We start from the raw sequence: 22,031 nt of genomic DNA, 5'->3' as shown, positions 1-22,031 counted from the left end.
CAGAGCCAGCCCTCGTTCTGACCCGGTGGGAGACTGCAGTGCTGAGGACGATGGCCTCCTGTTCCTTGAACACTTCCTGTGTGTCTGGAGCTGTGTCAGGCATACTCTTCATGGCACACTGAAGCCAGAACTTCCCATCTGGCACGATTTCATGCCAGTTAAGGCAGAACATCATAGTGGACAGAGCACAGGTTTGGAAATCAAAAGACCTGGCTTTAAATTCTTGCTCTGCTCCTAATTAGGCACGTTGCTTAACCTCCTTAAGCCTTGGGGATTGCATTTAAAAATGAGTCCTCTCCTAGGTTTGATGTGAAGATTACCTTAAATGAAATAATGCGTTAAAGATGTTCACCATGGTGCCAGGTATGTTGTAAGCAGTCCAAAAATGTTAGCTTATCTGGACAAGGCTGCTTTATTGGCCTTATTTTACAGATAAGAATAATGAAATTTGGGGAAGTTAAATAAGTTACGCTGTGTCACCTGGTTACTAAGCTGAAGAGCCAGGATTTGACCCCAAATCCTGTGTTTTCCCACTGTGCTACTGAAACAGTGCCATTTGGTTGTGTGTGTTTGGCAAGCTCAATAAGAAATTCAAGGCTAAGACGTTTACTTACATTTGATAATTATTACATCTTTTGTTTGCATACAAGTTATCAAATCCCTGCTTGCCTTTCTTCCCTTTTGTCTGCTCTGAGCTCCCATTTCTTAGTAGTTGATGTGTTGGGGGAAGGGATGTGAATTGACTACTGGGAACCAATGTAAATTGATGGATTAGAACCCAATGCTCAGGCAGAAAAAATAAAGATGATTTTTCAGTCATAGCCTTGAAAAAACAATTCATGCATTATGTCATTTTTTTAATGATAATTGAAAAGTAGTTGATTCTGCATTTTTAGAAATTGCATGTGGTTTTATTTTAAGATGACAAGACATGGAATCATATACAGTGTGTGGTGTGTTACTTTCTAGGAGTTTCTTTTGAACTGTTTACATCGAGATCTGCAGGGTGGGATAAAGGATTTATCTAAAGAGGAAAGATTATGGGAAGTACAAAGGATTTTGACAGCCCTCAAAAGAAAACTGAGAGAAGCTAAAAGACAAGTGAGTAAATTTATTATTTTGGCACATCATGTTTATAATGAAATGTAAAAAGAGTGCGCTGGAATCTTTTATATACCATTTTAAGTTATTTTTTTAAAGTACAACCCAATTTATATTGGGTTGGCTGAAAAGTTCCTTCGGGTTTTTGTTTAAAAAAAAAAAAGCCCAATGACCTTTTTGGCCAACCCAGTGTAAATACCTTTTGAGGGAAAGTTCCCTGAAGGGAGATTTGTTCACGTGTTCCCAGTTCTGGATTATTGATCCTTCAGCTTGGTATCAGGAAAATGCTTCATTTAATTTAGAAAGTTGAGTTTTTTAATTAGACTATTTGGCTAAAAGATGTTTTGTCATTTCCCGCTTGGTTGTACCTGTAAACAGATTTCCAGGCGTGAGAAGCAGTCAGATGGTGATATGTTTCAAAGACTGCAGGGGAGTTTGAGGGCTTTGAGTCAGCTCTTTAAAAACACACGGAGGTACCGAAGATCAGGAGGGGCTTTCGATCAGGAGGGGCTTTCTTTACCTGGTAACAGGCAGGGTGGCGTGTGCCTCCTGATGAGCTTGGGGTTCGTGAGCCAGACTGTTGGTCTCCCTCTAGTTTAGTGTGTGTTGCTTTGCACTGGGACTCTGAGTTTCCTGGCCATGCCAAGGCTGAGGTCCCAGGTCTCTGGACCCTCTTACAACCCACGTGCAGATTCAATGCCAGGGTCCAAAGAGCACTTCCAAGGAACATGAGTTAGCGTTTGTCAGAGTGGGACAGCATGGTCCATGGTGGGTCGCAGTTGTGGTTTTGCTAAGACAAGACAATGCATGTTGCTTCGAGGGCAGCAGTTCGCACTTATGTGGAGATAGCTTTGTCAGGAAGGAAGCTGTGATGGAGTTTCTACACCTGCACTCTAGGACTAGCAGACGCCCTCTGTGTATTTTTCTTCCTCCTTTTTTCCCCACTTGCCAGATTATCTATCTTTTGCTTCCAGTGCCTGTTTTTAATTAATTAATTATTCTCTTCACGATTCGGCCTGGAATCAGGTTTTAGTGACAGACCAGCCAGTCCTCCTGTGGTCGCTGTCCACCCTGTGGCGTTGCCCAGCAGCCGTTAATGAAGGGTCTCTGACCCAGGACAGGCTCACGTGGGCTCGGCTTCCTTTCTCTTGTTCCTGCATCTCTCTTGGATAAAGGAATTGTGACATAGCAAACCAGAGCCAATATAGAAAGGGATGGATTACCTCTACTTTGCCAGTTTCTTGATGCTATCTTTTCATGTCTGCTTATTAATTCACAAAGTGCTCCAAAAGTTCTATCAAGTTGATTTCAACCTTGAGGAATAAATGACCTTTAAAGATAGAAGTAATATAACTCATTATATTAACAGACTGAAAATAAGAAACCACAAGATCGTGTCAGTAGATGCAGAGAAAGCATGTGGCAGAATTTGACACTTAACTCCTGACAGAAACTTGCAGTCACTGCCTTTCAGCCTGATAAAGGGCATTTACAGACAAAATCTCTAATTTACATTGTGCTTAATGGTGAAAGTCTGAATGCTTTCCTCTAAGGTTGGGTATACAAGCAAGGATTTCTGCTTTTACCACTTCTATTCAACATTGTACTGGAGGTCGTTCTAGCCATGCACTAAAACAAGAAAAAAAGGCATACGGATTGGAGAGAAATCAGTCTTTATACATAGATGATGTGATTGTCTCTATATAAAATCCTAAGGAATCTATACAAAATTGAATAAGTGACTTGAGCAACATTGTAGCATACAGGATCAGATGTACAAGTCTGTTGTATTTCTGTATATTCGCAATGAACTATTGGATAGTGAACCATAAAAAAAAAAAAGACATAAATAAATTAAAAATATATTTATATCTCAGTATTGTTAAGATGTTAGGTTTTTCCAAATTGATCTGTGGATTCAATTCCAATCAAAATCTAAACAGGTGATTTTGGTAGAAATTAACAAGCTCTTCTAAAATGTGTGTGGAAATACAAATGACCTAGAATAGCCTAAACAGTTTTGAAAAAGGTCAACATTGGAGGGCTCACACTACCTGATACTAAGACTTACTGTAAAGCTATAGTAATCAAGACAGTCAATATTGGATAAGGATAGACATACAGAAAAGAAAGTCCAGAAATAGACCAACACATGTGTGGGCAGTTAATTTTCAACAAAGATGCTAAGACAGTTGACTAGGGAAGGATTTTCTTTTCAACAAATGGTGCTGGAACAATTGGATATCTATATGCAAGAAAAAAAAAAGAACCTGACTTTTTCCCTCTTTCCACACAACATATACAAAAATTAGCTCCAAATGAATCATACACTAAGACCTAAAAAAACTTCCAGAAGTAAACAGAGAAGATCTTATTGACTTTGGCTTAGGCAGTGATTTTTAAAATTTTATTGCAGTATAGTTGATTTACAGTGTTGTGTTAATTTCTGCTATACAGCAAAGTGCCTCAGTTATACGTATATATATACTTTTTCATATTCTTTTCCATATGGTTTGTCACAGGATATTGAATATAGTTCCCTGTGCTATACAGTAGGACCCTGCTGTTTATCCATCCTATATATATACTAGTTTGCATCAGCTAATCCCAAACTCCTAATCCATCATCCCTCTCCTACCCCCCTCCCCCTTGGCAACCACAAGTCTGTTCTGTATGTCTGTGAGTCTGTTTCAGTTTCGTAGATGTTTATTTGAGTCATGTTTTAGATTCCACATATAACTGATATATATGGTATTTGTCTTTCTCTTTCTGACTTACTTCACTTAGTATGATAATCTCTAGGTCTATCCATGTAGCTGCAAATGGCTTTTTTTTTTTATGGCTGAGTAGTATTCCTTTATATATATACCACATCTTCTTTATCCATCTGTCAATGGACATTTAGGTAGTTTCCATGTCTTGGCTATTGTGAATAGTGCTGCTGTGAACATAGGGGTGTATGTATCTTTTCGAATTATAGTTTTGTCTGGATATATGCCCAGGAGTGGGATTGCTGGATCATACGGCAACTCTATTTTTCAGTGTTTTGAGGAACCTGCACCAATTTACATTGGCGTAGGAGGGTTCCCTTCTCTCCACACCTTCAGTGTAGGAGGGTTCCCTTCTCTCCACACCTTCTCCAACATTTATTATTTGTAGACTTTTTAATGATGGCCATTCTGACCAGTGTGAGGTGGTACCTTATTGTAGTTTTAATTTGCATTTCTCTAATAATTAGTGATAATGATTTCATCTTTTCATGTGCCTGTTGGTCATCTGTATTTCCTCCTTGGAGAAATGTCTGTTTAGGTCTTCTGCCCATTTTTGATTGGGTTTTTTGTTTTTTTTGTTACTGAGTTGTATGAGCTGTTTGAGTGATTTCTTAAATAGGACACAAAATCCTTGAACTATGAAAGAAAAATTTGGTAAATTACATTTCATCAAAACATGCTCTTCAAAAGATATTAAGAAGATGAATATGCAAGCCAGAGACTTTGACAGAATAGTTGCAAAAAACACACACTTGATAAAGGACTTGAACTAGTATGTATAAAAAACTCTTAAGACAGACCAATTTTTTTTAAACTTTATTTTTTTAGAACAGTTTTAGGGTCATAGCAGAATTGAGGGAAAGGTACAGAGAATTCCCATATACCCCTTCCCCCCTCATGCTTAGCCTCCCTCATTATCAGCATCTCCTGCCAAAGTGGTACATTTGTTACAATAACAATTCAATTTTAAAAAGGCAAAGATTTGAACAGGCACTTTACTGAAGATTATATATGGATGGTAAATAAGCACATGTGAAGATGCTCAACATCATTAGTCATTAAGGAAATACAACTTAAAATCACGAGATACTACTACACACCAACCAGAATGACTAAAATTAAAAATAGTGTTGACAAGAATGTGGAGCAGCTGGAACTCTCCTGTATTGCTCTTGGTTCAATCATTTTGGAAAACAGTTGGCATTTTCTTTTAAAGTTAAGCATGAGGTTACCATCTGACCCAGCAATCCCACTCCTAGGTATTTATCTAACAGAAGAAGGCATATACCCACACAAAGCAAATACATAGTGTTCATAACAGGTCTAGTTAAAATTGCTCAAAACTAGAAAGGACCGAAATGTCCATCAGCTGGTGAATAGATGAACAAATTGGGGTACATTCACATCATGGCATATTACTCAGTAAACTACTGATACAAACGACAAAATAGATGAATCAAAATTAGCAATGTGCCAGATAAAAAAGACTACTACTGATTAATTCAGTTTATATGAAACATAAGAAAAGGCAAAACCAGAGCAGTGGAAAGCAGGTTAGCGGTTGCCAGGGGCAGCAGATGGTGGAAGAGCCCAAGGGCACTTCGTGGTGATGGAGATGTTCAGTGTCATGATTGTGACGGTGGTTCCTTGACTGTATACAGTCGTCAAAACCAGTTGAACTGTATGCTTAAAATCAACCCCCTCCAAAAAAAAAAGTATTACAGAAGGTAATTTATGTGGGAGGGTTCCAGAAATGGTGAGCACATTAAAATTGAACATTTTTCTTCCAGTGCAGCCACAGACTGAGATCCACACATTATTTTCAAAGCCCAGTTAGCAGATACCCATATGTCCAGATGGTTCAGCTGACTCTGTCACTCTTATTTTTTCAGTTCTAGGAAGTGAGAAGGAAACTTCTGGACTGGTGATGGTGTGAATTTGTTGAATGTGTTAACAGTAGGCTGACCAGTGCTTTTCATTTCTCTCACTTGACAGGAGTGTGAAACCAAGATTGCACAAGAGATAGCCAGTCTTTCAAAAGAGGATGTTTCCAAAGAAGAAATGAATGAAAATGAAGAAGTCATAAATATTCTTCTTGCCCAGGTAAGCTAAACTCTTCTTCTCTATTTTGCAAGATTCTTTTTTTAAAATAAAAATTGTATATATTTAAGGTGTACAACATGATGATTTGATACACCTCTACATAGTGAAATGATTACTGCAATCAAGCTAATTAACATTATCCTCTCACACAGTTACCTTTCTTTTGTGATGAGAGCACCTGAAGTCTACTCTTGTAGTATATTTCCAATATTCAGTACAGTATCATTAACTATCATCATCATTATTAGATCTCTAGACTTAGTCATTCAACATTAAGCGCAACTTTGTATTTTTTGACCAATACCTCCCCCCTATTTTCCCCACCCTCCAGCCCCTGGTAACCACTGTTCGACTCTCTGCTTTTATGAACTCGACTTTTTCTTAGATTCCACAAATGAGTGAGATCGTACAGTATTTTTCTTTTTCTGTCTGGCTTATTTCACTTAGCCTAATGTCCTCCAGGTTCATCTATGCTGTATTAAATGGCAGGATTGCCGCCTTATGTCAGAATAATATTCATTGTGTATTTATATGTATGTGTTTACATGTTTTATTTTTTAAATATGTTTTTGTTTTTTTGGCTGTGTTGGGTCTTAGTTGTGGCACGCGGGATTTTTCATTGTGGCGCGTGGGCTCTTCGCTTCGTTGCAGTGCGTGCGTGGGCTTCTCTCTAGTTATGGCATGTGGGCTTAGTTGCCCTGCGGCATGTGGGATCTTAGTTCCCCAACCAGGGGTCGAACCGGTGTCCCCAGCATTGTGAGACGGATTCTTAACCACTGGACCACCAGGGAAGTCCCTGTATGTTTTTTATATATGTTTTTATATATATATATATATGTGTGTGTGTGTGTATATATATGTATGTATTATAAATATATATCTATCTATCACATCTTTATTCATTGATCCATTGACCATTGGGTTGTTTTCATATTTTGACTATTGTGAATAATGCTGCAGTGAACATGGGGGTGCAGATATTTCTTCAATATCCTGTTTTCATTTACTTTGGATATATATCCAGAAGTGGGATTGCTAGATCATGTGATAGTTCTATTTTGTATTTTTGGAGGAACCTCCATACTGCTTTTCATAGTGGCTGCATCAATTTACCTTCCCACTAAAAGAGCACAAGGGTTTCCTTGCTCCACATCCTCGCCAGCACTTGTTATCTTGTTTTTTGATAAAAGCCATTCTGACAGGTGGAAGGTGTTATCTCATTGTGGTTTTGATTTGCTTTTCCCTGATGATCAGTGACATTGGGCATCTTTTCATATATCTGGCCATTTGTATGTCTTCTTTTGAGAAATGTTTATTTAGGTCCTTTGCCCATTTTTTAATTGGGTTGTTTGTTTTCTTACTGTTGAGTAGTTTGAGTTCTTTATACGTACGTTACAGATGTAAGGTTTGCAAATATTTTCTCTCATTCCATAGGTTGTCTCTTCACTCCTTTGTTTCCTTTGCTATGTGGAAGCTTTTTAGTTTGATGCAGTCTCATTTGTCTACTGTATATTTGTGCTTTTGGGGTCATATCTAAAAAATTATTGCTCAGACTCAATGCCAAGAAACTTTCTCCCTATGTTTTCTTCTAATAGTTTTATGGTTTCAGGTCTTATATTTAAGTCTTTACTCCATTTTGAGCTGATTACTGTGTATGGAGTGAGATAAGGTAAGGGTTCATTTTCACTCTTTTGCATGCGGAAAACCAGTTTCTCAACACCATTTATTAAAAAGCCTGTCCTTTCTCCATTGTGTAGTAGCATCCTTGTCAAAGATCAATTGACCACAAATGTGTGGATTTATTTCTGGACTCGGTTCTGCTCCATTGGTGTATATGTCTGTTTTTTTATGCCAGTACCACACTGTTTTGATTGTAGGATGATGCCTCCAACTTTGTTCATCTCGTTTAAGATTGCTTTGGCTAAAAAAAAAGGGAGAGAGAGAGAGATTGCTTTGGCTATTTTTTGTAGTCTTTTGTGGTTCTGTATGAATTATAGGATTGTTTTTTCTATTTCTGTGAGAAACTCCATTGGAATTTTGATAGAGATTCCAATGAATCTGTAGATTACTCTGGTAGTATGGAAATTTTAACATTATTTCCTCCAATCCATGAACATGGGATATCTTTCCATTTATCTTTTGTGTCTTTTTCAATTTCTTTCATCTATGTTTTATAGTTTTTAGTGTACAGATATTTCACCTCTTTGGTTAAATTTATTGCCTTTTTTTTGTGCTATTGTAAATGGAATTGTTTTCTTAATTTTTTTTTCATATGGTTGTTAGCATATAGAAATGCAACTGATTTTTGTATGTTGATTTTGTATTCTGCAACTTTATTAAATTTGCTTATTAGTTCTGACACTTATTTGGTGGAATCTTTATGGTTTTCTGTGTATAAGAGCATGTCATCTGCAAACAGTAAATTTTAATTCTTTACAGTTTGGATACCTTTTATTTCTTGTTTAATTAATCTGGCTAGGACTTCAGTACTATATTGAACAGAATGGGCATCTTGTCTTTTTTCTGATCTTAGAAGAAATGCTTTCAGCCTTTCACTGGGGTATGATGTTATCTGTGGGCCTGTCATATGAGCATATCATGTCACTGTGTATGTTCCTTCTATACTCACTTTGTTGAGAGTTTTTATTATGAAAAGATGTTGAATTTTGTCAAATGCTTTTTTGAATCTTTGCGATATGATTTTTATCCCTCATTTTTTTAATGTGGTGTGTCACATAATTGGTTTGTGTTATGTTGAACCATCCTTGTATCCCAGAGATAAATCCCACCTGATTGTGGTGTATGATCTTTTTAATGTATTGTTGAATTTGGTTTGTTAGCATGTGTTTTGAGGACTTTTGCATGTATGTGCATCAGGGATAGTGGCCTCTTTCTTTTCTTGTGGTGTCTGTATCTGGCTCTGGCAGGAGGGTGATGCTGACCTCGTAAAATGTATTTGGGAGTGTTCCTGCCTCTTCAATTTTCCAGAAGAGCTTGAGAAGGATTGGTGTTAATTCTTCTTTAAGTGTTTGGTAGAATTCACCTATGAAGCTATCTGGTTCTGCTCTTTTCTTGGCTGGGAGGTTTTTGACTACTGGGTCAATCTTTTTACTCGTTATTGGTCTGTTCAGATTTTCTATTTCTTCATGATTCAGTCTTAGTGGGTTTTAATGCCTCTAAGAACTTACCCAGGAAGAAATGGCAAATAGAGGGAATCAAAACAACAACAACAACAACAACAAAAAACTTACCCATTTTTTCTAGGTTATCTAGTTTGTTGGCATCATAGTAGTATCTTATAATTCTTTGTATTTCTGTGGTATCAGTTGTAATGTTTCCTCTTTCATTTATAATTTTATTTAAGTCCCCTCTCTTAATTTAGGTAAAGGTTTGTCAATTTTGTTTATCTTTTAAAAAACCAATTCTTCATTTCATTGACCTTTGGTATTGCTTTTCTCGTCTCCATTTCATTTATTTTTGCTCTGATTTTAGTATTTTCTTCTTTTTGCTAATTTTAGGTTTAGTTGGTTCTTTCTCTAGTTCCTTGAGGTATAAAGATACACTATTTGAAATCTTTTTTCTTAGTGTAGGCATTTGGCACTATAAACTTCCCTCTTCAAACTGCTCTTTCTGCGTCCCTTAAGTTTTGGTGTGTTGTGCTTCCATTTGCATTTGTCTCAATATTTGATTTCTTCTTTGACCCACTGGTTGTTCAGGAGTGTGTTGCCAGACTGCTGATGGTCATTTTATATTATAATTTGAGAAGCTCAACTACAGAGGTGTGAATCTTTTAACCAAACTTAATAAGAAGACTTAGAGGTTTTAGAGGGGCTTACTTGTCATATTTGGCCCTACCTTTATGTGGTGTTTGGGTAAATGTTCAGCTGGAGGAAGAAACTACCTTTTGTACTGAGTGATTGCTTCTTACTGGAAACTGTTCTAGATGTTTTATTTCATCTCATTTCACTCACACACAGGTCTTGAGTTATAGGTATTTCCCCTAATTTACAAATTAGTGTAGTTGTTCCATATTAATGAGATTGGACTTTAGTATTTTAAAATTTGTTCTTCCTGATGTCACAAAGTTTGAGATCCTTGAAATGTAACAGATTTTAGCTGATAGTCGTTGCTAATAACACCTGTTAGATATTTTATTTTATTCTTTGCAGGTGAAAGTCAGTTGTTGGAGATGAATTGTTTATTCATTAATCGAGTTGGCAAACAGCTCTTGAGTATCTACTGTATTCCAGGCAGAGAGCTAAAGATGAGCTCTTTTCTTTCCACATTTCTCACTCAACCTTACTCTGTTCTGGAAATTCCCAGAGTTTAACCAGAAAGGAATGAAGTTTTAGGCTCTGACAGCATAGTCTGTGCTCCCAGAAACTCACGTATGTGGGATACCCAAAGCCCTACAAGTTTCAATCCTTTTTTGTCACTTCTGAAAATACATTGTTTTGCCTACCAGGGACGTATAACTCTTCTCCCCTGAAGAGAGAATCAAGTCCCAAATATGTCTTTATTTCAGAGTTTTCAATCTGGTATTTCTTGGAACAGTAGCTTTCCTAAGTGCACTGAGGTAAAAGATGAGAATCTCTGCATTTGGAAACACCTGGGGATTATGTATATCACATCTCCGAGAGAGATTCTTTATGCACATGGGAGGCTTTGGGTAGTTAACTTTAGAACTTAACTCGTAGCATCTTTCATGTTTGATCATAGGTTCTTATCCTCTTGCTACATGTTAGTTTGGAAAAAAGTGCTGTAGACCTTCGCTGCCTTCAGCTCATTTCTGTAGCTTTCCATCTCTGTTACCTCCTAAGTTTTGTCTGCTTTGGTTCTTTTCACTAGGTTGAAAGGGCTAGCTAGATCTTGGGCAGATAGGGATTTATCCCCTTAGGTGAGCTAATCAGTTTTAGAAATGCGTATTCTTTTAAGGGAGAATATTTACTGTTTAAATATTATTTCTGGGGACATGGGTTGTGGAGGATGGTGGCTTGTGGTGAGGAGAAAAGATTTCTTCTGTGAACGTCTTTCCATCACTAGATCTACTTTCAGGTGATGCTGATACCAGCTGCTCATCTCCTGGGTCCTTCTTTCCTAGTGACACTGTCAAAGCCCACTGTGGCCCTAAGATAGATTCTCTCGGTGGGAAGGCATTCAGAAAGGACTGGGAAGCAAAAACACACGGAGTCACTTGAACTTTGCTTTGTGCCCAGTGTGCTGGCGGCATGCAGAGCCTTTGCAAAAGAAGGATTCCTAAGTGGCATTTTATGTCCTGAGACAAATCTAGTCATTCCTCCCAAACAACTTAGTCTACCTTTTCTCAAAGAAGCCTTTTCTTGACATTAGGGAAATGGGGTATTTTTGCGGTGTGCAGTACAACAAGCTTTCCCATAACTTGTGTGTTAGTGTATGGGGCAAAACAATTCAGGGTTACAGGAGACCCCAAAAGAGTGACATTTCCTAGACTCAGACTCTTCAAGGTGTTCACCAGTGGTCATTATTTAGGAGAATGAGATCCTGACTGAACAGGAGGAGCTCCTGGCCATGGAGCAGTTCCTGCGCCGACAGATCGCCTCGGAGAAAGAAGAGATGGAACGCCTCCGAGCGGAGATCGCCGAGATCCAGAGGTGAGGGAGAGCCGCGGGCTGGTTTCCAGGGATGCCGACTGCCGCGCGAGCACAGGTGGCCAGCGCTCAGCCTTCCGTGTGGAGGCGTCAGAGTGACCCTTCAGTTTCTTCTTTATTAAGTCTTAAGGATGGTGCGGTATCGAGTGCAGCCACGGAAAGCTGGTCAGTCTAGAGGCAGACGACGGGCCTGTCTCTGCTGGCCGGTAACGCGCTTCCCGCCCTGTCCCCGCCCCTGCGCAGCCGCCAGCAGCACGGCCGCAGCGAGACCGAGGAGTACTCATCGGAGAGCGAGAGCGAGAGCGAGGACGAGGACGAGCTGCAGCTCATCCTGCAGGACCTGCAGCGGCAGAACGAGGAGCTGGAGGTGGGCGCGGGGGACCTGAGGCTGCACTGAGGTCGTGGCAAGCGTGGGGCTCCCGGCAGACGTGTTCTGCTTGCCCTTGGTGACCGACGGGCAGGCCGAGGAGGGGGATTTTGGGGGGTGTCCCCCCAGGAGCGCGCAGGGCATACACGGCGCGGGGAGCCGGCAGCACGCTGACCAGAGTCTCCCTTCTCGCCCTCCCCTCCTCACAGAGGAGCCCGAGGGCCGTGGGCGGCTTCCCCTCCCTCAGGCAGGTGCCGGGACAGACCAGGCAATTCCACACCGGATCCCAGCTCGGGAGTCCTCTCCCCAGAGCCGCAAGCCGAGGCCAGGGGGCCGTGGGAGACGGGCCAGCTGGCAGCACCTCGCCTGCTCAGCGTTTTACAGAGCATACGAACATGCTGAGTAGGAAAACGGTCCTCCAGAACTTCAGCGCTCGGGCTGTAGGTCAGGCTCCTGCAACGAAGGGAACAGCCCCCTGGTCTGAACAAGGGCCCCTGCCCCATCTGGCCGCCCCGCAGGTCGGCACAGGGCCGCTCGGAGTGGGCAGGAAGGGAAGGGACGGGCCCCGGGAAGGGTGCCAAGCGAGCGGGGCTGAGCAGCCGCCCCTGCCGGAGGAGGGGGGTCTGCGGGGCGGGGCGTCACCTGGACTTCGCTGACCGAGGGCAGGTAGCTCCGGTGTGGCACCAGGTTTCTGTGGTCAGCGGGAGTTGTCGTCCTGCAGCCTTCTTGCTGACGTGAGCACTGTTGTCTCTGTCCCTCAAGATCAAGAACAACCACCTGAACCAGGCGATTCACGAGGAGCGTGAGGCCATCATTGAGCTGCGGGTGCAGCTCCGCCTGCTCCAGCTGCAGCGCGCCCGGCCCGAGCCCCAGGCCGAGCCCGAGCCTGTCGCCAGAGAGCCGCCCCCGGGTGGCAAGGAGCAGCCCCGGCCGTCGCCCAGCAGGGACAGGAAGGAAACACCCATCTGAGTGCCACCCGCCCGCGAGCAGCGGCCTGGAGCCCCGTCAGCGCCGCCTCTGCTGTCCCCACTGTAAAGACGCCTCCTCCACGCAGGTGGTGCTCAGCGCAGGTGACACGAGGACAGAGCGGCACGCGGTGCGGGCTTGTCGGGCACAGATGAGTTTCCAGCTAGTGTCAGCTTCTTTGAAGATTAATTTCCTTTGTTAACTTAAAATAACTATTTTAACCCTTGAGTGGCTTCTTTTTAAACCAAAAATCGTCTTTCTTTGCTTTTTTATTACGGCAGAATCAGGATTTCTCTCTCGTTCAAGGGGGAACCAAACAAGGCAGCCCCACTCCTGCCCGCGCCGTGTCCCCTTCCAGGGTCTCTGCTGCCCGCCATTCTCGCCTGTGCCTTCATGCCTCCGCGGTGCAGATTCTGTCCTGGGAGCCGCCTCACGTTTCCCGATTGGCCTGAGTGGCTCTCTCTCACGGGGGTGACCTTCCCTGCCCCACACCCCGGGCCCAAGTCACCACAGCGGCCTGTGCAGCCGCAGACAAAGCTGCCCCGGAGCCTGCCTGCCGGCCAGGGTCACCACAACCGCCCAGCTCCTCCGGCTTCTGCTGCCTGGGGTCAGCAGATGCTTGTCGCTGGGTCATGGGAGCGGCTGCCTGGACCCGGGGCATCCACACAGAGGATTTGTTTCTCCAACCTGCCATTAGAACAGAACGTCGTGGGTTGCTTGCTTGGGCTAGAATGTAAGCATCTCTTTGCCTGAATAAGCCATATGGATGGGTAGCTATGCTCTTACACAAGATTTCAGATGTCAGTGTCCACAGGGGCTTGGTGAACCGCTGCTGGGTGCCCAGTTGACCAGGCTGAGCGATAGGAAATGGCTTTCCTCTGGAGTCAGCCGTAGTCCTCACCCCACCACGTCTCTGGTGACCCGAGGTGTCTGGGAGGCCGGCTCGTAGGCACTCGGTCCAGTCCCGCTGTGTCCGAATAAGTGGCTCCACGAGGCTGTCAGCTCTCACGGCTGTGAAGACAAACCCCACACACTTAAGGTGATGGAAACACCCCCCCCAACCCCGCCGAGGGCTCTGTCCTCTCCTCCTGGTTAGTATTTATTTTCAGCACCTGTTTAATGCGGTTTTTTTATTCTCTACCTATTGCACTGTTGTGACTTGTTGGCCATTATTTGATTTTTGTACAAAAAAAGCTTTGTTATAGAAATCAGCATACTATTTTTTTAAATCTGGAGAGAAGATATTACGGTGACTGAAAATACGGTCAGGTGTCAAATATAAGTGTATAAAAGCCTTCTTGCCGTCCTGTCAGTCATGTTACATTCATTTTATATTTGCTGGCAATATTGAAGGGATTCTTTTGTGTTTAAACTCTAATTTCTATCACGGTGTCATGAATTTTTAAAATTAGTATTTCATCACAGTTGTCTCAGTGTTGGTTAACTAATTTTTGCCAGGACTATTATTGATCAAGCAAATAAATTCAACAGCCATTTGAGGAAAAAAAAACTTCCGTTTTTCGTACCTGTTCTTTCTTTGAAATAACTGAGTGCCCTGTAGCTGGCAAGGAGTTGGTTTGATATTCATTCAGGGTCCAGGAGCGTACAGAACCTTGTGTGTCAACTCACATTGCATCCCTCACCTTGGCAGAGTCAACGCCCACTTGCTGGTCAGCAGGCTTTGCCGCCATCCTCCTCCTCCTCCACACTGGCTCGTGCTGAGCTGGCCTGGATCTGCAGCTGCTTCTGTGAGCAATGCCCTGGTTCCAGTGGGAGGTGAGCTCTGCCCTTCCAGCCGACACACAGGTCAGCTGGCCTGATTTGGCAGAAAGGTTGGTCATGGCCAGGTCACTTTGCTGTAGGGGACGGCAGGGGTCAGGCAGATCACTGTCCTCGTGCTGATCACGCGACTCCCGGTTGACAGTTTCAGATTCCAGTTCTGGGGAAGCAAAAACTATGATTAAGTCTCAGTTTGGTGACATGGGGGCTTCGTTTAGGGCAGGGGTCCCCAACCCTGGGCCACAGGCCTAGGAACTGGGACACACAGCAGGAGATGAGCGGCGGGCAAGCGAAGCTTCATCTGTATTTACAGCCACTCCCCATCGCTCGCACTACCGCCTGAGCTCCACCTCCTGTCAGGTCAGTAGCAGCATTAGATTCTCACAGGAGCACGAACCCTTCTGTGAACTGCACATGCGAGGGATCTAGGGTACGGCTCCTTATGAGAGTCTAATGCCTGATGATCTGAGGTGGAGCTGAGGCAGTGCTGCTAGGTCTGGGGAGCGGCTGCAAATATAGATTATCATTAGCAGAAAGATTTGACCATAATAAATCAATTGCTTGCAGACTCATATCAAAACCCTATCAGTGAGTGGCAAGTGAAAACAAGCTCAGGCAGGGCTCCCACTGATTCTGCATTATGGTGAGTTGTATAATTAATTATTTCATTATATTTTACAATGTAATAATAGAAATGTAATGCTTTTGAAACATCCTAAAACCGCTGCCCCCCCCCCCATGGAAAAATTGTCCTCCATGAAACTGGTCCCTGGTGCCACAAAGGTTGGGAGCTGTTGGTTTAGGGGACTCCATTTTGGGCCCACTATTTTGTCTTTTAACAATTCTCCCCTTTTAATCAGACTCTCAGCCTGAGAATTGTGATCAAGATTTCAGGCATTGGCCCTACGCCCAGCTACTGCTCTGGAGCTCTCACAGCTTTTGCTGAGTCTGTGTGGGTTCACATTCTTTAAGCTGGTTGTTCTTTTTGTTCCTTTTCTGACGTTCCAGTCTTAGGGAGATGATTTGCTCGCTGGTTAGCAGCTGCAAACATGCATTGAACGCTTTTGAGAGAATCCAGTGCACCAGCGTGGCTACTACGATTATTCCAAGCAGGATCATCCCATGTCTGGGGTCACCAAGACCCAAAGCAATCAAAGTCAAGTAAGTCAAAGAAACAGCCTATTGAAGGAATCATTTTCTTAAGCCATGTGGCTTGTTCAGTGATCGTACAGAGCTGAATGTCCACTTCCCCAGAAGTGTCAATCCAGGTGCAGCAGGTGGTGTTGGCCACAGCACAGATACCTCATTGCTCAGCTAAAAGGTAACCACGAGCTATCCTAATATCAAGAACAACTTTGGCCAGAGAGTCTGGGGATTTTTTTGCTGGGCAGCTCTTGCTTTAGCAGCAGACTCTGCAGTATCCTTCAGAGTTAAGGAGAGGTCCCTGATCATAGCCTCACTTGCACTTTCTCCTAGCCAGGAAAGTGGAGATTTGCTGAGGGAAGTGAATTTTGAATCATGAATGCCTTCTGGTAATTTTGGCTTGAGTCTGGCTCAGGAGTGGAAAGGTGACAGCCAGGGAGGCCAGTAAAATTTCAGGATCTGCAGGCTGCACAGGTGGTTTTGTTCTGGTTACCCTTGTCTCGTGTCCCTTCTTTAGCCTGGATGCAATATTCCCTGGGTTTGGGGTTGCTAACCAGAGATGGGGAAGTGGACCCAGGGTCCTGATATGATAGATAGAAGGCTGAGTTTGTTCCAGAGAAACTGTCACTTTGGGAATCAGGGCGAAGTTTGTGATGGACAGAACTACCCGATCATCAGCCTCTTGGCAAGTCCAGCAGTTACTTGGAGGTCTGATTACCCAGCTTGGCGATGGCCTGAGACAATGGCATTCTCTTTCCAGGCCAAAGCAAGGCAAAAGGTGAACAGAAGAATCAGAAAGGCCTTCATGGGGTAGGAGTTAGGAAAAGGATGGTCAGGGAGGGAAGGAGGAATGGAAAGAAATGTGGAAAGAAAGGTTCTCAATCCTCTTGATCTGACGTCTTGGGAGGAAGCATCCTACCTTGATGTCAGCTGCTCCTCTTCCTGGTCGGTTTGATTGGAGGTCTCCAGCGTTTGCACAGGGCCAGATGTCCGGCGGAGCCTTTTTCAGCTGTGAAATACCCCTGAGGTTCAACACCTTGTAATTTGGCAGCGGTGTCAGTGGTCAAGAGTCCTTGGTAGGGTCCTTTCTGTAAGTAGTTGTGGACTGTTACATTATCATTCTGTTGATTGGCAAGTTTATAAATACATTTTCTAATTTCTAGAAGCACATATCCTTATTAAATTTCCCAACGTGGCACAAAACTTGTTTGCTAATAGACCCAAATATCTTTAGTTCCTCTATAAAAAGGAAGCCAACAGTAGATCAACATTTGCTCAGTAATTAATGTTTCAGTATTTTATGTTATTTGGAAATGACCTAGATAGTCAATGAATATCCATCATTTATACTGAGATAAGTTAACTTTAAGGTTTCAAGTTACAAAAAAGATTTTGGAAACTATTTTTAAGTGGATATACCATAAAATATAATTATTATTGAAAAGTTTATAAATTTTTATATTACATCTATTTAATTCACTTGTTCTTAACATTAATGTTTAGTCATGAAAATTTCACGAGACATTAAACAGCTAATCATCTTAAGTTATCTTTCTTGCTGACAAATTCTGTAACAGAGATAACATAAGCTTATTTGATTTTTCATAAACCTAGGTAGAGTAAAAGTATTAATATTATAGTTTATGCCAATACCTCTAAAGACATGCCTGTTTTAATTAAACCAACAAACTTAAACTAGCTTTTATTTACTGAAGATTATCCTAGATCAGGTGAATCTGAAAAACATTTGGGTTAGTTTCCATATTTCTGAGACTATACGTGATTTATATAACACTTTTTGGTCTTTAAGCCAATTAAATAGAACTCTTTACAAATTAACTTTGGTAATACCATTTGGAGGTAGAAAAAACTGACACATATACACACAGAAATAAACATAAAGACAGACACAGGCAGATGCAGTGTTTATTTTTAAATTTTAGCCTTGATTAAAGACTTAAACAAAAGACATGACACCATAAAACTCCTGGAAGAGAACATAGGCAAACATTCTCCAAGTTAAATTGTGCCAATGTTTTTTTAGGTCAGTCTCCCAAGGGAATAGAAATAAAAACAAAAATTAACAAATGGGACCTAATCAAACTTACAAGCTTTTGCACAGTAAAGGAAACCATAAACAAAATGAAAAGACAACCTACAGAATGGGAGAAAATATTTGCAAATGATGCAACCAACAAAGGCTTCATTTCCTAAATATACAAACAGCTCATATAATTCAGCAACAACAAAAAACAACCCTATCCAAAAATGGGCAGAAGACCTAAATAGACATTTCTCCAAAGAAATAAAGATGGCCAACAGGCACATGAAAAGATATTCAACTTTGCTAATTATCAGAGAAATGCAAATCAAAACTACGATGAGGTATATACCACCTTACACCAGTAAAATAGCCATCATTAAAAAAAAGTCTACAAATAACAAATGCTGGAGAGGGTGTGGAGAAAAGGGAACCCTCCTACGCTGTTGGTGGGAATGTAAATTGATGCAGCCACTATGGAAAACAGTATGCAGGTTCCTCAGAAAACTAAAAATAGAATTGCCATTTGCCATATGATCCAGCAATCCCACTCCTGGCATATATCTGGACAAAACTATAATTCAGAAAGATACATGCACCCCTATGTTCACAGCAGCACTGTTCAGAATAGCCAAAACATGGACACAATGTAAGTGTCCATTGACAGATGAATGGATAAAGAAGATGTGGTACGTATATGTATATATATATATGTGTGTGTGTGTGTGTGTGTGTGTGTGTGTGTGTGTGTATACACACACACACAAATGGAATATTACTCAGCCATAAAAAAGAATGACACAATGCCATTTGTATCAACATGGATGCAACTAGAGATTATCATACTAAGCGAAGTAAGTCAAAGAGAAAGACAAATATCTCGTGATATCACTTACATGTGGAATCTAAAATATGACACAAATGAACCTATCTATGAAACAGAGTCACAGACATAGAGAAAAGACTAGTGGTTGCCAAGGGGGAGGGGGTTGGGAGAGGGATGGAGTGGGAGGTAGGATGGATAAACAACCAGGTCCTACTGTACAGCACAGGGAACTATATTCAATATCCTGTGATAAACCATAATGGAAAAGAATATTTAAAAAAGAATATATATATATATACGTGTAACTGAATCACTTTGCTGTACAGCAGTATTTAACACAAAACTGTAAATCAACTATACTTCAATTAAACAAATAAAATTTTAGCCACAAGACAGGTATAATAATGCAAAACTCACTAGTTTATAAAAGAACAGTTGGATCCAAATTGCGTTTCTGGCAGATGGAATAAGTTTACTGGCTCAGATGGCTTCAACTTTTCACTAATATCTGGTGACAGTTTTAAAGATTTTTCATAGCCCCAGTTTTCAATAGCCTCTCCTTTTTCCCTGATGAGAATTGCATAGAGAAGGCCGGGGAGAGTACTTACACCTCAAAAGGCACAGAGGAAGAATGTTCCACCAAGAAGGACTTTTGCTCCCTAAATCCAGATCTTTTATGACACCTACAAGCCTTGTGAGATGAACAGGGGAGGTTTGAGGATTGGTAAAAAGCATAGATGAGCTTTGGATTGTTTCTAGAGCCGCATTACTGTTCTTGTAAAGACTCGGTTCGTAAGACAAGTACAGTTTTTAATTCTACAAGGAACTGGGTGGGAACCTGAATGGTACCAAGGGACTGCCCACCTAGCCAACTATATTTGTTCTTCATATCAGGGAGAAGGTCAACTAAGATGGAAATCAAAAGATCCCTATGTTCTAGATTTAGAGCTGTGTGTCTTTGCAGAAGGACTTACTAAAACATTCCAAAAGCTTCCGAATGTTTTTCTTTCCCTCTGGGTATATAGTTTCATTCCAGCTTTGGACAGAAGGCCTAAAAGAGGTTCCTGTCAGGCTCTGAATATCAGCTTCCAGTTCGGCCAACTTCTGACCATAGAGCTACTTTTCAAAAAAAAAAAAAAAATCCTTTCATATATCTTGTCAGGTTTCAGCCAGGACAAACTGTGAATATTATTGGCAGTAGTGAACAACCCCATGAATGCACGTGACATCCCCAATGAGGGTGCAAAAGATACCCAAGATGCAGAGCCACCCCTAAAGAAAGAAAGCTTTAGACAATCCCCTGAGAGCTGGCAACAGTCTGTAGGACCCTGACCGCAAATGGGGTGCAGCCCATACTTCTGCCTGGCCATATTTTGGGGGCTTCCAACCTGACGGTAACTAAGCCAAGTTCTCAGGACACAACAAGAAGGCAATAGCTGTCCCTGGGAGAGAAAGGATCAGCAACCACTGGGTACCTGAACGCACAGTCACGTGTCACCATCAATACATAATTCTAACAAGTATTTTTTGCCTGCTAGTCTGAATTTGGAAAGTGAGTGACAACATGACATTTTACCTTCCTCTCAACCAGGCACAGCAGTGGAGACCTGGCAGAGCTGACTTTGGTAGAATTCTCACCCTTCGCCGGCTTCTCCAGTTTTCCCAGGATCCCGTCTGCAGGTGCTGGGGTGAGCTGGGTTGTCCCAGGGGGTGTCTTCCCAGTCACCAGACACTGCAGAGGAGGAGAGAGAAATTTCCCTCACCCTTTACAGTGAGTGCCTGGCTGAGGCCCCTTTTTCTCTAGGACACCTCATAAATGGATAAACTTATCTAGATTAAAAGTTCTCCTCTGTAGCCACTGTAATTCAAGATTATCTTTGGTAAGGTTAACCTGCTTGTTCAGTCTTAAACTTTTATTCACCCAAGGCCTCACGGACCCAGCCCAGCTGAAGTCAGACCCAGTTCAACTGCAGACACAGTCTGGTTTACAAGTCAGATCCAGTTGAACCCAGACCCAGTCCAGTTTCTAAATTCCACCTAGTCTGACTCCAGCCCATTTCCAGACCCAGTCCAGAAAAAGAAATGTTCAAATAAAGTCTGAAAGCTCATGACGCAAAGGCTGTAGAACTAGGATTTGAGAAGGGCCTCATGACCTCCAGAGGCGCCCTGAGAAGGCAGCAAGCCCCAAGAGCCCAGCGGGTGCCTACGCCTGGTTGCTCCTTGCTCCTGGGGCCATCAGGGTTCCCCTTCAGATCCCACTTCTGACACGAGAACTGTTAAAAGATAAACTGAGGCATATTAAAAAGTTTAACAGTTTATTTGAGCAAAAATTGAATCAGGCAGCATCCAATCTGGCAGATAAAAGGAGTTCCAAGAAGCTGTACAAAGAAAAGCAAAAGGGAGCAGGAACAAGGAAGTTATCTTAGGCAAAAAAGTGGGTTAGTTATTGCAAAGTTACAGAACTCAGACATTGTGGGTTCGGTTCCAGACCACCGCAATAAAGCAAATATCGCAATAAAACAAGTAACACAAATTTTTTGGTTTCCTAGTGCTTATAAATGTTTCCATTATACTGTAGTCCATTAAGTGTGTGATAGCATTTTGTGTACAACAATATACATACCTTAATTAAAAAATAATTGCTGTTTGGAAAATGGCACCACCGATAGACTTGCTTGACTCAAGGTTGCCACAAACCTTCAATTTGTTTAAAAAAAAAAAAAAAAAAGCAGTCTCTGCAAAGCACAATAAAATGAGGTGTGCCTCTATTTGCCTTTAGGAGATGTCAGGGGTCTATCAGTCAGATGACCCAACTAGTGCGGAGCAGGCGATTCCCGACTGACTGATTTAAGATTCCATTTCTGGGAGAGCTGAAACGGTAATTAATTAAGTAGTCTAGGTGTGGTAACGTGGGGCTCCATTTGGGGCCCGAGTCTAGGCTGAGGCTTAAAGCCCCTGGCTGTGGCTGCCTGCACCATCACCGCACAGCCCCGAGACTGAGAGGGAATGCAGCGGCGCCTGCAGGACACCTGGGCCCAAACTTCCGATGGGGTCAAAACAGATGAATTTGGGGGGCGGGGGGAGAAACAGGCATGATGCTCGTCTGAACCGAGGGTCCCAGGTCCATCGAAAGGCACGAAGCTGCTGCACATCCCAGTTACAACTGGAGAAAGGGAGAGCTGCTCCTGGGGTTGGGGGGAGGGGTGTCTGTAGCCTTCTGAAGGAGGTCCCACCCCAAATTCTTGCATTTCTCACATGGGGATAAAAAAATACATCATTTACTGCTAATACGGTTGTCTCAATGCCA

The 22,031-nt window shown here is 42.3% G+C and overlaps 1 protein-coding gene across 3 annotated transcripts in view; it reads left to right on the top strand.

Annotated features, from left to right (window-relative positions):
* Positions 1-13,186, top strand: part of RALBP1 (ralA binding protein 1) — a 43,375-nt gene extending 30,189 nt beyond the window's left edge. For 2 of the 3 annotated variants that reach the window (XM_059895670.1, XM_059895671.1), the window contains exons 6-11: positions 970-1,101; positions 5,868-5,975; positions 11,484-11,605; positions 11,846-11,969; positions 12,179-12,487; positions 12,732-13,186. In XM_059895670.1, coding sequence (XP_059751653.1) covers positions 970-1,101; positions 5,868-5,975; positions 11,484-11,605; positions 11,846-11,969; positions 12,179-12,487; positions 12,732-12,938 — 1,002 coding nt within the window. In that variant the 3' untranslated portion in view covers positions 12,939-13,186. The remainder of the gene's footprint in view (positions 1-969; positions 1,102-5,867; positions 5,976-11,483; positions 11,606-11,845; positions 11,970-12,178; positions 12,488-12,731) is intronic. The other variant, XM_059895672.1, reaches the window with a different exon arrangement.
* The last annotated feature ends 8,845 nt before the right edge of the window (positions 13,187-22,031 follow it).

This window comes from Balaenoptera ricei, chromosome 14 (genome assembly GCF_028023285.1).
Source record: "Balaenoptera ricei isolate mBalRic1 chromosome 14, mBalRic1.hap2, whole genome shotgun sequence".
Lineage (NCBI taxonomy): Eukaryota > Metazoa > Chordata > Mammalia > Artiodactyla > Balaenopteridae > Balaenoptera > Balaenoptera ricei.
This window is presented reverse-complemented; position numbering and strand designations above follow the sequence as displayed.